The sequence below is a fragment of the Trichechus manatus genome, unplaced genomic scaffold (genome assembly GCF_000243295.1).
Source record: "Trichechus manatus latirostris isolate Lorelei unplaced genomic scaffold, TriManLat1.0 scaffold00201, whole genome shotgun sequence".
NCBI lineage: Eukaryota > Metazoa > Chordata > Mammalia > Sirenia > Trichechidae > Trichechus > Trichechus manatus.
In genome coordinates, this window is record NW_004444137.1 from 1,642,764 (window position 1) to 1,656,716 (window position 13,953).

A 13,953-nucleotide genomic window follows, 5' to 3' on the forward strand; every position below is an offset into this window, starting at 1 on the left:
CCTCTGAGCACTGCCTTTGCTGTGTCCCAAAGGTTTGATTCTCATTTGATGCTAGGAATATTTTAGTCCATCTTTGATTTCTTCTATTACCCAGTGGTTTTTAAGCAGGGTGCTATTCAGTTTCCATGTATTTGGTTTTTTTTTTTCCTTGTTCTTCCTGTTGTTAATTTCTACTTTGTTGGCTTTGTGATCAGGGAAGATAGTTCATATTATCTCAAAGTTTTGGATTTTGTTGAGGGTTGTTTTGTGGCCTAAGATGTGGTCTATTCTGGAGAACATTCCAGGTGCACTGGAAAAAATGTGTACTTTGCAGCTGTTGGGTGGAGTGTTCTATGTATGTCTATGAGGTCAAGTTGGCTGACTGTGGCCTTTAGATCTTCTGTATCTTTGCTGAGTTTCTTTCTAGATGTTCTGTCGTTTACTGACAGTGGTGTGTTGAAGTCTCCTACTATTATTGTGGAACTGTCAATTTCTCTTTTCAGTGCTTTAGAGTTTATGTACTTTGGAGCCCTGTCATTGGGTTCATAGATATTTATTATAGTTATGTCTTCATGAATGACTGTTCCTTTAATCATTATGTAATGCCCTTCTTTGTCTTTTATGGTGAATTTTGTGTTAAAGTCTATTTTATCTGAGATTAATATTGCCATCCCTGCTCTTTTTTGGTAGCTTTTTGCTTGATATATTTTTTTCCATCCTTTGATTTTTAATAAATTTATGTCTTTTTTTCTAAGGTGTGTCTCTTGTAGACAGAATATTGATGGATCCTGCTTTTTTATCCATTCTGTCACTGTCTGTCTCTTTACGGGTGCATTTAGGCCATTTACTTTCAGTGTAATTATTGATAGGTGTGAGTTTATTGCTGTCATTTTGTACTGCTTTTTTTGTGGTGCTGATGTTTTCTTTGTTCCTCTTACTCTCCTGTGCTGAATTCCTTTGTTTGTGGATTTTTTTTTTCATTTCTTTGTTTTTATAGATTTTGTTTTTACTGAGACTTTATGTTTTTCTTCTTTATTTTGATGAGTAGGTTTGTTAACTTTCTTTGTGATTACCTTGAAATTTACCCTTATCTTCCTAAATTTGAACCAGTCTTTTATTACTTGGTATCCCTTGACTTCCTCTCCATTTGAAAGTTCTATACCTACACTGTTTATTTCCTCTTTTATTGTTCTGATGTTGTGTCATTTACAGATTAACCTCTCTGGTTCCCTGTTGTAAATCTTTTAGTTTTGTTTTATCCTTGAGAGTTCATTACCTAGGTCGGTATCTGGCTGATGCAGGCTTGCATCCTAGATTCAGGCTGTGGTCTGATGTTGTTGGTTCTCTAACCAAAGGACTCCTTTTAATAATTCTTGTTAGTTTGCTTTAGTTTTTACATATTCCCTTAATTTCTGTTTATCTGGAAATGTCTTAATTTCACCATCATATTTGAGCAAGAGTTTTGCAGGATATATTATTCTTGGTTGGCAATTTTTTTTCTTTCAAGGTTTTATATATGTCATCCCATTGCCTTCCTGCCTGAGTAGTTTCTGCCAGGTAATCAGAGCTTAGCCTTATTGTTTCCCTTCTGTATGTGACTTTTTGTTTTTCTCAAGCTGCTCTCAGGATTCTTTGTGTTTGGTTTTAGTGAGTATGATTATGATATGTCTTGGTGATTTTCTTTTGGGGACTATCCCATATGGGGTTTGTTGAGCTTCTTGGATGTTCAGTTTTTCATCTTTCATGATATTAGGGAAGTTTTTCTGTTAACAATTCTTCAATGATCCTGTGTTTTCTGTTTTCTCCTCCTGTTCTGAAATTCCGATCAATTGCAAATTTTTGCTTTTGATTGTATCCCACATCATTCTCAGGGTTTCTTCATTTTTCTTCATTCTTTTCTCTGATTTTTCCTCAAACCAAGTGGTATACAAGTATTGGTCTTCAATTTCGTTGACCCTGTCATCCATTGTTTCAACTCTCAAATCTTCCATGACACTGTCCATTTCTGAAATTTTATCTTTTAGATTTCTAATTGTTGTTTTTGTATGATTTGTAGTTGTGAGTTTGACATTTTGTTCCTGCGTTATTTTCCTGAATTCTTCCATTGTTTTGTCTGTCTTTTCCATGATTGTGTCTATTTTTTCCTCATTTTTGTGTGCTTTTTCCTTCATCTCTTGGATAGCCCCGAATATTAGAGATTTGAATTTCCTATCAGGTAGTTTCAGTGTCTTTTTTTTCTGCTGGAAGGTCATCTGGTGTTTTATTTTGGACGCCTAGTGGAAACATCCTGTTACTGCTTTTTCATAGGTTTTGATATTATCTCCTGTCTTCGGGACATTCAGTAATTATTTTCCTTTTTTATTGAGTATAGATTTGTTTGTTTCATCCTGCTTTTTTGTTTTATTTAATTATGTCTGAGTAAGCAGACTGTGAGTTCTTTGTTCTTTGCTTGTCTGTCAGCACAATCCTTCTCACCACCTTGTCCAGTGGGCAGGGCTAGTCACTCAGCTATGGTGCAGCAGGGCAGGTCCCATGGAGGGAGAGGGGCTGGGATGGGTAATTTGCAGCACACACTGGGGCTGACAAGTTGGGGCTGAGGGGCAATGCAGGGCGGATTCCAGTAGATGGTGCCTGTGTTGCTCAGGGGTGCAATGCTCAGCTCATGGTGCAGATAGGCAGGAGGGAAGAGAAAGGATGTGATGTGTGGAGTTAAGTGGGTGTGGGAAAGAAGAAAAAGAAGGGAGAGGAACAGAAGTAAAAAAAAGTTCTGAGGGAGCCTGCTGATGGAGTGGCACAGACCCATGGAAGCTGTGTGCTGATGGCTTATAGCTGGGCCGTGCAGCACAGCCCGTCAAGAAGGGACAGATATGGCACATGCAGGTAGGTGGGCAGGAGAAAGGAAAGGAAGGGAGAGAGAGATAAGACACTAGATTTTAAAAAAAGAGAAAGGCACACGTGCCCAGATAGTCAGGAGGGATGAATGGAAGGAAGGTGGAGAGAGACAAGAAACCAAGAAAAAAAAAGATGTCAGGTGGTTGGAAGGAAGGAAAGGAAGGAAGGTAGAGAGAGACAAGAAACCAAGAAAAAAATGCCCCAAGGGAGCCCAGAGGAAGCGAGTCCCCAGCTGAGCAGCACTGCACAGCCTACCAAGAAGAAGTGGAGATGGCACACAGCACCAGGTGTTCAGGAGAAAGGGTAAGGAAGGAAGATAGAGAGAGAGAGAAGAAACCGAGAAAAGAAGAGGGAAAAAATGCCCCAAGGGAGCCTACTGGCATGGTAGTGTGGACTGGGGAAGGGGCTCCCTAGCCAAGAAGTGCTGCACAGCCCGTCAAGAAGGAGCAGAGATGGCACACAGCATCAGGTATTCAGGTGAAAGGAAAAGAAGGAAGGTAGAGAGAGACAAGAAACCAAGAAATGAAGAAAAAGAAAAAAATGCCCCTAATGAGCCCACCAGTGTGGCAGCATGGACCAGGGAAGTGGCTCCCCAGCCAAGCAGCACTGCACAGCCTGTCAAGAAGGAGCAGGGAAAAAAAAAAGAAAAAGAAGGAGCAGAGAAGAGATGGCACATGGAGCCATGTGTTCAAAAGAAAGGATAGGAAGCAAGTGAGAGAGCGAGAAGAAACCAAAAGAAGTAAAAAAAAAAAAACAACAGAAAAAAGTAATAACAAAATGGCACTGAAGGAGTTAGCTGGCGTGGGCAGGGCAAATCCAAGCGGCAAGGAGCTGGCGTCTTCCGTGCGGAGCAACCTCAGCCCACCGGAAAGCGGCGGAGGCTGAGCAGGGGGAAGAAGGGTGGGAAAGTGTATATCGCTGCTTACTGGGTGCTCTGTCTCCTGCTGGGAGCTCTGTGGAGCTGCCTTCCTGTACTCCCTGTCTGTCATTCTTCGTGGCTGAGTGGTCCAAAATGGTGAATCCATGCCACATTAGCTGATAGGGGTCTCTGCTCCTATTTCTCCTTGCTCTCTGTTCTATGTCAGTTTCTTATTCCATTTGGTGCTTGGCTGAGTTCTTTCTCTCTTCATTTGACGATTAGGGTTCCAGGATTCACATTTGTCTCTGTTTTACGTAGTTTTTTGGGTCTTTGCTGTGGAGGGATGGTGTGTTGCTTCTGTCTATAGCACCATGTTGGCTTTGCACCCCCCCCAAAACTTTTTGAGCTAGAAAATCAAAACTGAATTTCCTGCCTTTTTCACTCTTAATCTATAGTTCTCAAACCATTTTATTTCAGAGTAAATCTGATTTATCAAGCATACATATTTAAATCAATATACATTTAATGTATCTTAGCATTCTGCACATCAGATGAAACAATTTTTAGCCAATTCATGGTAAACTTATAACGAAAATGCATAAGTAAATTATGTCAGTTTTCATGAATTATTTGACTCCTGTATGTCGAATCATTGCTTTCTTTTCCCAAATACTTGTATTTTTAAGTAAAACTTGGAAAATTTTTGGAAGATCTATGGGGGATTTCAGAAATAAAGTCATGCCAATGATGTCTGCTTTTTCTATGCTAGTTTCTCCCCATTCCAGGTATCAGTTCAAATTACCCCTTCTAGGTACATGGTGTGCACTTCTTGACCTAGTTATCTGTAATAAGAACATAGGCAGTGAAATAGATATATTTAATTATACTTAAAACTTTTATCATATTATCACCTTGATTCAAGCTATTATTTATTTAGACAGAATAAAATATTCAACTATGGTTCCTCCACCCCCAGAAGAATTGTATAGAAAACACTGTACATAATCATCTAGTAATTGTACTAACTTTAAATAGATGGACTTCCAAAAAATCTTTAAAATGACTCAAGTTCTATTAAACTATTAGAGAACAAAAAGTGTAAATTTTTAATTTTCTAACAAGTATACCTTTAGGAATTGACATTGACAGAAGTGTGAGTTGTTCAAATATAAGTCACTAATATGACTGCTTAATGATCAAATAAAGAAGTGTGTTCAGAAATGTCTCATAACACTACTAAAGTATTTTATTGCTCTTCAGTATTCAAACAGAAAATAATAATAAAAATAGAACTATTCATTGAAATGTTAACTTCATCAGGAATTATAATAATATATAGTCTTTCTCTTTCAGGTTAATTTTAAAAATAATTTCAAGCATCCCACTAATCAATGTTTTGGGACTCAAAGTATCCCCATTCACTGATGATTTGTAACAGGAAATACTCTAGCCTGAGTTTCTTTTCTGGAACATTTACCACTGGGGCCACAGCTACCTCAATGCTGTACACAACTTCCATCCTACCTTCAATACCTCTTTACATCTCACTTGGATTAGAACATATCTGGACAAAGGTAACTACAGTTCTCTTTAACTGTTTCTTCTATTGTCTGTGAAAAAGTCATCCTGCAAATAGTTATGGGACAGCCACTGCTCTCCAGGGCTTTCTGATCCTGAGTTCTTTATTAGCCTACCCTTTACCCTCTGGAATTTTCATCAGCAGGTGCAGGTCTACCTCACCCTGATCCAGTCCAATGTGTAGCACATAAGTGTGGAATGAAAGAACAAGAGAACATATAAATGTAGAAGGCCCATTAACTGATCAGTAACTAGGTGATGGTCTCTTTAAAAAAAAAAAAAAAAAACACAGTATCCCTTTATTTGAAAAGTAACATTCAGACTCAAACAGATATGTGTTCATTGCAGCACTATTCATAATAGCCCAAAGGCGGAAACAACCTAAGGGTTGGTCAACAGATGAATGGATAAACGAAATGTGGTATATCCATACAATGGAATATTACTCAGCCATAAAGAGAAATGAAGTCTTCATACGTGCTATGACAGGGATGAACCTTGAAAACATTACACTGAGTGAATAAGTCGGACACAAAAGGCCAAATAGTATATGATTCCACTTACATAAAATGTCTAGAATATGCAAATGCATAGAGACAAAAGTTTGTTAGTGGTAACCAGGGACTGGGAGGAAGAGGAAATGGGAGTTATTGCTAAAAGGGCACTGAGTTTCTGATGGGGTGATGTAAAACTTTTGAAATGGACAGGGGTGATGGTAGGACAACATGGTGAAAGTCATTCGTGTCACTGAATTGTCCACGTAAAAATTGTTGAAATGGCGCATTTTTGTTGCATATATTTTATCACAATAAAATTAAAATTTAATAAAAACAGAAAGGGTAATATTCAGAGCTTTGTTTTATTAAATTCTCATATCAATAACACCTTCATAATGAAAGAAAATTTTAAAAAGAAATTCATGTAGTAAAAAGCGTGATACATTCTTAGCTTTCAGATTCATGGGGAAATATCCAGGAAAAGCTTAAAGGAAATAAAACAAAACAAAAAAGTTAATAAATACTTGAAAGTGGCTTAAAGCAGGCACTCCAAGAATCAAAAGATCATGAGAATCCCAGTGCAACACTTAATGAATCTCCACTAATCTCCAACGTTTCCAGGAAGGTCTCCTCAGCTATGCTTCAGGAGCCTGAAGAGCGCGTCACCCCAGTGCAACACTTAATGAATCTCCACTAATCTCTGACATTTCCAGGAAGGTCTCTTCAGCTACGCTTCAGGAGCCTCAAGAGCGCACCACTGTCTTCTGCTTGTTTTGGCACCACCCCCCACCCCCAACCCCCGCCCTCCCAGTGCTTCGGAAAGCTCTGATCACAGAAACGTATGTTCGTTCAAACTTAATCAGTTGGAACATTACCAAACACTCACATTACCAGAGTGGCTTTATCTCATTTTGTGACTCATTGAGAGTATTCAAAACCTGGGAAGTTTTTAAAACATACTACACAGCTATGGAGCCTTAGTGGTACAGTGGTTAAGAGATCGGTTGCTAACCAAATGGTCAACAGTTTGAATCCACCAGCCACTCCTTGGAAACCCTATGGGGCAGTTCTACTCTGTCCTATAGGGTCACTATGAGTTGAAATCGACTGGATGGCAATGGGTTATACAGCTACAGATCAAAACACCTGGTACTGGTATAACGATAGACACACAAAGCAATGGAATAGAATTGAGAATCCAGAAATAAACCCACACATCTATGGTCAGTGAATATTTGATAAAGGTGCTAAGTCCACTCTATGGGGAAAGAAAAGTCTCTTCAATAAATGTTGCTGGGAAAATTGGATTTCCACATGCAGAAAAATGAAATAGAATCCATGCCTCACATAATACACAAAAGTAAATTCAAAGTGGCTTAAGGACCTAAATGTGCAAACTAAAACCATAAAATTCTTAGAAGAAAAAGCAGGGGCAACGCTGTCAGGCCTAGCTTTTAACAATGGATTATCTAATATAATAACAAAAGCACAAACAGCAGAACACAAAATAAATAAATGAGACCTCATAAAAATTAAAAAATTTGTTCATCAAAAGACTTCACAAAAAAATGAAAAGACAAGCTAACAATTGGGAGAATATCTTAGGAAACCATATATCCAATAAGAATTTAATAATCAAAATATATCTAAAACTTCAACAACTTAACAAAAATACCAATAACTCAATCATAAAATGGACAAAGGACTTGAACAGACATGCCACCAAATGGCTGCCGAACACATGAAAAGATGCTCAATGTCATTAACCATCAGAGAAGTGCAAATCAAAAACCACAATGAGATACCATTTTACTCCTATTAGGATGACAAAGATTTAAAAAAACAAAACAAAACAGAAAATAACAAATGTTGGCAAGAATGTGGGGAAAGTGGAACCCTTATTCACTGCTGGTGGGAACACAAAATGGTACAGCCGTTGTGGGAAACAGTGTCGTGGTTCCTCAAAAAACTAAAAACAGAACTACCATTAAAGAAAACAAACAAACCCATTTGCTGTCGAGTCGATTCCAACTCGTAGTGACCCTATAAGACAGGGTAGAACTGCCCCATAAGGCTTCCAAGGAGCAGCTGGTGGGTTGGAACTGCTGACATTTTTGTTAGCAGCCCAGCTCTTGAACCACCGAACAACCAGGGCAATTCCACTCCTAGGTATATACCCAGAAGACTTGAAAGCAAAGCCTCAGAGACTTGTTCACCAAAGTTCATTGCAGCACTATTCACAATAGCCAAAAGGTGGAAACAACTTATATGCCCACCAACAAATGAATGGATAAACAACATGTACATACACACAATGGAATACTACTCAGCCGGTAGGAGAATTAAAGTCTTGATACATGCTACAGTATGGATGGAGCTTGAAGACATTATACTGAGTGAAGTAAGTCAATCACAAAAGGACAAATATTGTATGACCTCACTTATATAAAAAGACAAGAAAAGGCAAACGCACAGAGACCAAAGTTTATTAGTGTTACCAAGGGTGGGAGAAGGGGGAAAGTGGGGGAGGGAATAATGGTAATGGAAAAATCACATTGATTAAGGAGGAGGTTGGACAGCCGATTATTGTAATTGCTGTCAAGAAGTTGTATCCCTGTAAAAAGCTGAATTGGCAAAAGTTGTGTGACAGATATATTTACAAAAATGACAAAAAAAAAAAAAAGAGTAGCTGCTGAGGCTGCTTCTGTACAACCAAACACCTCATGGGATTTGGTTCCTTGTTTGTAGGTTTAGGGCCATGGTTTCATGGGGACATCTCGGTTAATTGGCCTAATAACGTTTTTAGTGCTTCTCTTCTGCCTTGTAGTTAGCTTGCAAGCAGTCATCCAAGCCACAACAATTGGTCTCTATTCACCCGGAGCAACAGAGGAAGAAGGAGAATCAGGAATAGGAGGAGGAAATGGAATGTGTGGCTAATTGCCTCCATAAACAACTGCCTCCTTTGCCATGAGACCAGACGAACTGGATGGCGCCTGGCTATTACTGAACATTTTGATCAAAGATTCTATAGCATAATCTTGATCAAAAGGGGAAAAAGCAGAAAAGAATTTCATATTCTCATGGACTCTAGACTTCCTGGAGTCGTGAAGATTGGATGAACCCCTGAAACTATTGCCCTGAGATAATCCTTAAACCTTAAACCAAAAAATATCCCCTTAAGTCTTCTTAAAACCAAACAATAGTTTAGCTTAACTAGTGAAAAAAAGATCTGCCTTGAGCATTATGCTCTTTTGAGAACTATCTATATGGGATCAAAGTGACAACAGCAACTTGAAAGTTTAGGTAGGAACCTTAGAGGGCAGTGACTTTGTGTTAATAGGGGAGGAACAACTCAGAAAAGGGTGAGAATAGTTGCACAACTCAGAGAATGTAATCAATGTCACTAAATGGTATATACAGAAACTGTTGGTGTGTTTTGCTGTGTATATTCTCAACAACAACAGCAAAATAAATTTTAAAATGTTTTAAATCCTATGGAGCACAGTTCTACTCCGACACAGATGGGGTCGCCATTTAAAAACAAACTGAGAAGTGATAACTAATGTGAAATAAAAATTTTTTTATCAGTTAGTAAAAAAAAATTATTAAATATTTCATGGCTTGAAAAAAGGTAGTTTCATTGAAAGCAACGTACTTTGCTTTCAGTGGGATAGAAAAGGTGGCAGCGCTGGTTCAGCGGTGGAATTCCCGCCGTCCACGCGGAAGACCAGGTTTGAGTCCCGGCCAGCACACCTCACGTGCAGCCAACACCCGTCTGTCAGTGGAGGCTTGTTATTTTGCTATGATGCTGACCAGGTTTCAGCGGAGCTTCCAGACTAAAACAGACCAGGAAGAAAGGACTAGTGACCTACTTCCCAAAAATCAGCCAATGAAAAACCCTATGGGTTACAACTGTCCAATTCTGTCGTGCGTGGGGTCGCCATAAGTCGGGACCAACTCAATGCCAGCTAATGACAACAATCACATCATAGAAAAATCTCTAAATTGTGCTAAAAAACAAACAAAATGGCTCACTGAACATATTACCAAACACACACTCACACCATGGGCTCCAACTGGGCTTAGGAGACCTATTCTCACACCTTCATAGAAAGTGTTCTCTCCTGTGCCCATGAGGACCCATGCAACTGTGGTGCAACAGGACCTGATTTCGCCCCATACCCTGTTTAGATCTGAGCTCCTCACCCTTATTCAGGCGTTCAATTTCTAACCACAGGTCGGATTGGTACTTCTCTTTGACTTTCATTGCACTGAAAGAGGCAGAAAAAAGGAAAGACGTCATTAAGGGCCAAGTGCTGGAGATCCAATCTATAGTTAGATCTGCATAATTTGAAGTGGGACTCATGCGGTTAGGATCATGAGCCAAGCTGGATTTTGTATTTAAAACAACATTCAGAATGAAAACGCAGATTTGACGATTGAATTGGGATTTTTTTTTTCAAATGGAGCCAAAATAATGGAGCAAATCAGTGGATATTTACACTATTTCCAGTTCAGTGCACATACTTGCTTTTGAGCAAATGTTTGAGCTCAAATGCTTTGAGCATAAGATGAAATAATATGGTTATTCTGAAACACTACACAGAAGATGTTGTTTGATAGCTCTTCACACTGTATTGTCCACATACTGAGAAACAGCTTTTCCTTTTCAAGACCACCCTGCACATTTAAGTAAAGAATACTTGTCATATGACTGGATCGTTTGTAATATATAAAGCTTTTGGCATTAAGTAATTCAACTGCTTGCATTTAAATTGATCCAAACGTTAATTAAGGACTACTTAAGTAAGACTTCAGGCACAACATCTGACCTTCATAGGCTTACATTCTCCTCATCTCACTAAATGACTCTTTTGAAGTAGGTTCATGTGAGAAGGAAACAAAAAGCAAACCCATTGCCGGAGAGTCGATTCTGACTCATGGTGACTGGAAACAGGTGTTTGTATTTATATTCTCACTCAGGCTTGAATTGCATTTTTTCCTTTAACTCTCCGATATTCCAGCATCTCACCTACACGGATGTAGTCATGAGTCATGTTTATTGTCTATTTCTATGATTATAGGATTATCATCCACAGTTTTAGAGTTTAATTTGCTCTACTTTTGTGGTAAGAATGGAAGGGAATGCTCCACCAACCAGGAGACAGATGGCGAGAGGCAGCTTTTAAAAAGATACACTTATTACAATATATAAGTTATAAGCTATAATTAAAATATGCCATATTAAAACCAACATCAATAGACTCTTCAGAAGGTAAAGTTCTATGAGAAATAGGCCACAATTTTTCGTTCTATTTTCATTTTAAATTGTATTTTATACATATACAAGGTATTCCTTAAAAGAGAATTTTGGATGCTTGTGAATCAAGGAAATTTTGCAGATAATAAGGAGAAAAGAATAGAAACTTCATTCATAGATGCATTGGTTTTCATTATTTTTCAGTATTATCCAGAATTATCGATACCATTTTGTGGAGAAGCCAGAATTAATCAAAGCCTGTTGAAAATACATAATTTAAAGCATGTTAAAAGCAAGTAATCACTTTCAATTTTTCATAACTTTTTATTTCATAAAAAAAACCCTATTCTTTTTAGGAAAACTAAACTTTATGCCATAGGAAGAAAATGAGCATGTACTTTGTGACCAGCTGAAAAAACCTTCTACTACAATGGCATCCTCAGACTTACCGGTCTAACGTGAACGGAGGTGCCTCAGCAAGGACCTGTTTGGGTCTTCTCTCTCTGTCCAGAGCTGACTCCAAATTAAGCATATCTAGTTTATCAAATCGATCCATCTCCCCTGGCATTTTCTAGAGAAGCATGGAAATAAGTTTTAATTTTAATCTTACATTTACAACATTGAAATCGTATCTAGAAAAAAAAATGAAGAGGTACTCAAGACTATTACTTTTCTTGACTATTAAAAGGAAAAATAACTTGTTAAAATTTACCACTTTTCATTGTCTGGGGATATTATGGGGGATAATTTCACATGAGAAGTCTCATTTTGATACTGATGACCATGATAGCTCTTCCCAAATCACCACCAAACAGCTCTTTTATGCAGCACAGACTGTGGAAGAGCAGGGCTCTCTGATTCCTTATGAAAAGGTTTTTTGTAGGTTAAGACCTATATGCATTGACATAATAATGCAACTTCATCATGGTTTTCAGCTCTTCTTTTTTCCATTCTGTGTCCTATGACAACACTCACTCTTGCTCCTGGAACTAAGTTGGAATTTCTTAAAGACTCCATTTCTTTGGTTATTTCTGAGATCAAGCCCTCGGCATCATTTTCTTCCTTGATGCTAGAATATAGAAAGTAAAAGACAGATACAAAACGCAAACACAGAATAGAACAAAAAGCCTAAATAAGGATATACAAATGGTTACTTACAATAAATCTTAACATAAGGCTATTTAAGGGGTCATAAAAAGTAATTTACTACCAACAGAAAAGAGTAAAACCCTAGAGATACTACCAAGCGTATTTAAAAAAAAAAAAAAAAAAGTTGCCATTGAGTCAACTCAGACTTACGGAGACTCTGTGTATCAGAGCAGAACTGTGCTCCATAGGGTTTCCAATGGAGGGATTTTTCAGAAGTAGATCAACAGGCCTTTCTTCCCAGGTCGCTCTGGGTGGACTTGAACCTCTAACCTTTTGGTTAACAGCCAAGTGAATTAACCATTTGCAACATCCAGGCACTCACCAAAGTGTATAGACCCGGATTTTCACAAAGCTCTTAGAAAATATGAAACGACTGGCTAGATTTAAGACACATCGGGCCAGAGTAGGCTAATTCCTAGCTTTGGGTCATATAGTTGAATAAATCATTAATTCTTTCAAGGGCAAAGGCAGTTTTATTGACTAAGAAAGGTCACTATTCCAAACTTTTTATTTTTAATTAGAAATTAATTTGAATATTAAAGTTGGCATTGAAATGCTACACTATCCCTATCTTTTAAATTATTTACTTGTAAGCATTATGTATAATGCACGCCATTTATCAATGTAAGAGCACTAAGCCCCATTCCTAGAAGGATCTTCTAGTCACTGGGATGGTTAGTTCCATCACTTCCTAGCAAGTTCTGAGGCTGGCAAATGAGAATTCAGATGAAAAAGCAAACTAAAGACACTTTTGAACTTGTAAAGAGATAGATGGTTTACTACACACAGACTTTTCTGAAAGAACTCCTTCAGGATGCTGTCGAGAGTAAGACAAAAACTGAATTAAAGAAAGAAGGAAACATGGGACATAAGAAAAGTGGCAACATAACTCGCAACTTATAGTTAAGTGTAAAACATTGTCAATTAATCATAACAATCTCAAATTAAAATCCCAGATGCTACTAACATTATGACTGGCATGGAGGTATCAGAGTACTTGATTAAATGCAGGTAGAAGGCAATGAGAACACTCAACTTCTCCACCAGCCATGTGATCTTTGTGACAGTAGTAATACTCAGAATAGTGACCCTTCTACATGAAAATCAGCTTCTGCTAGGAAATAAGCAAGTTCCTTAAGCACCTTAGAAAAGATATGCTAAACAGAGATTGAATACACAATTTAGAATATTTTTATTGCTAAAATGAAAACCTATAGCATCTGTCTTTACCTTAAGAAGAAAGATCAGAGATTCTAATACAATTGAACTTGATGTACTTGGAAAATACATTTCTCTGAATTTGATCTACAGAGACTTTTATGGGCTCAGTTATGATGCTTTTATATTATATATTATTACAATTATATATATATTTTAAAAATGAACTCTTGAATTAGCTCAAAGCAATAACAATTTTTTAAGAAATTATTTATTTTTATTGTACTTTAGATGAAGGTTTACAGAACAAATAGTTTCTCATTAAACAGTTGGTATACATATTGTTTTAAGACAATGGTTAACAACCCCACGACAGGTCAACACTCTACCTTCTCGACCTTGGGTTCCCTATTACCAGCTTTCCTGTCCCCTCCTGCCTTCTAGTCCTTGTCCCTGGACTGTTGTTCCCCATTAGTCTTGTTTTGTTTTATGGGGCTGTCTAATTTTGGGGTGAAGTGTGAACCTTGGGAGTAACTGCATTACTAAGCTAAAAGCGTGCCTGGGGTCCACACTCTTGGGGT

General features: G+C 37.9%; 1 protein-coding gene across 1 annotated transcript in view; it reads right to left on the reverse strand.

The window, feature by feature from the left end:
- LOC101351540 (serine/threonine-protein kinase MRCK alpha-like) overlaps positions 1–13,953 on the reverse strand; it is an 87,033-nt gene that overhangs the window by 66,956 nt on the left and 6,124 nt on the right. The window contains exons 2-4 of the mRNA XM_012558968.1: positions 12,041–12,134; positions 11,515–11,636; positions 10,012–10,076 (exon numbers count right to left, since the gene is read on the reverse strand). Coding sequence (XP_012414422.1) covers positions 10,012–10,076; positions 11,515–11,636; positions 12,041–12,134 — 281 coding nt within the window. The remainder of the gene's footprint in view (positions 1–10,011; positions 10,077–11,514; positions 11,637–12,040; positions 12,135–13,953) is intronic.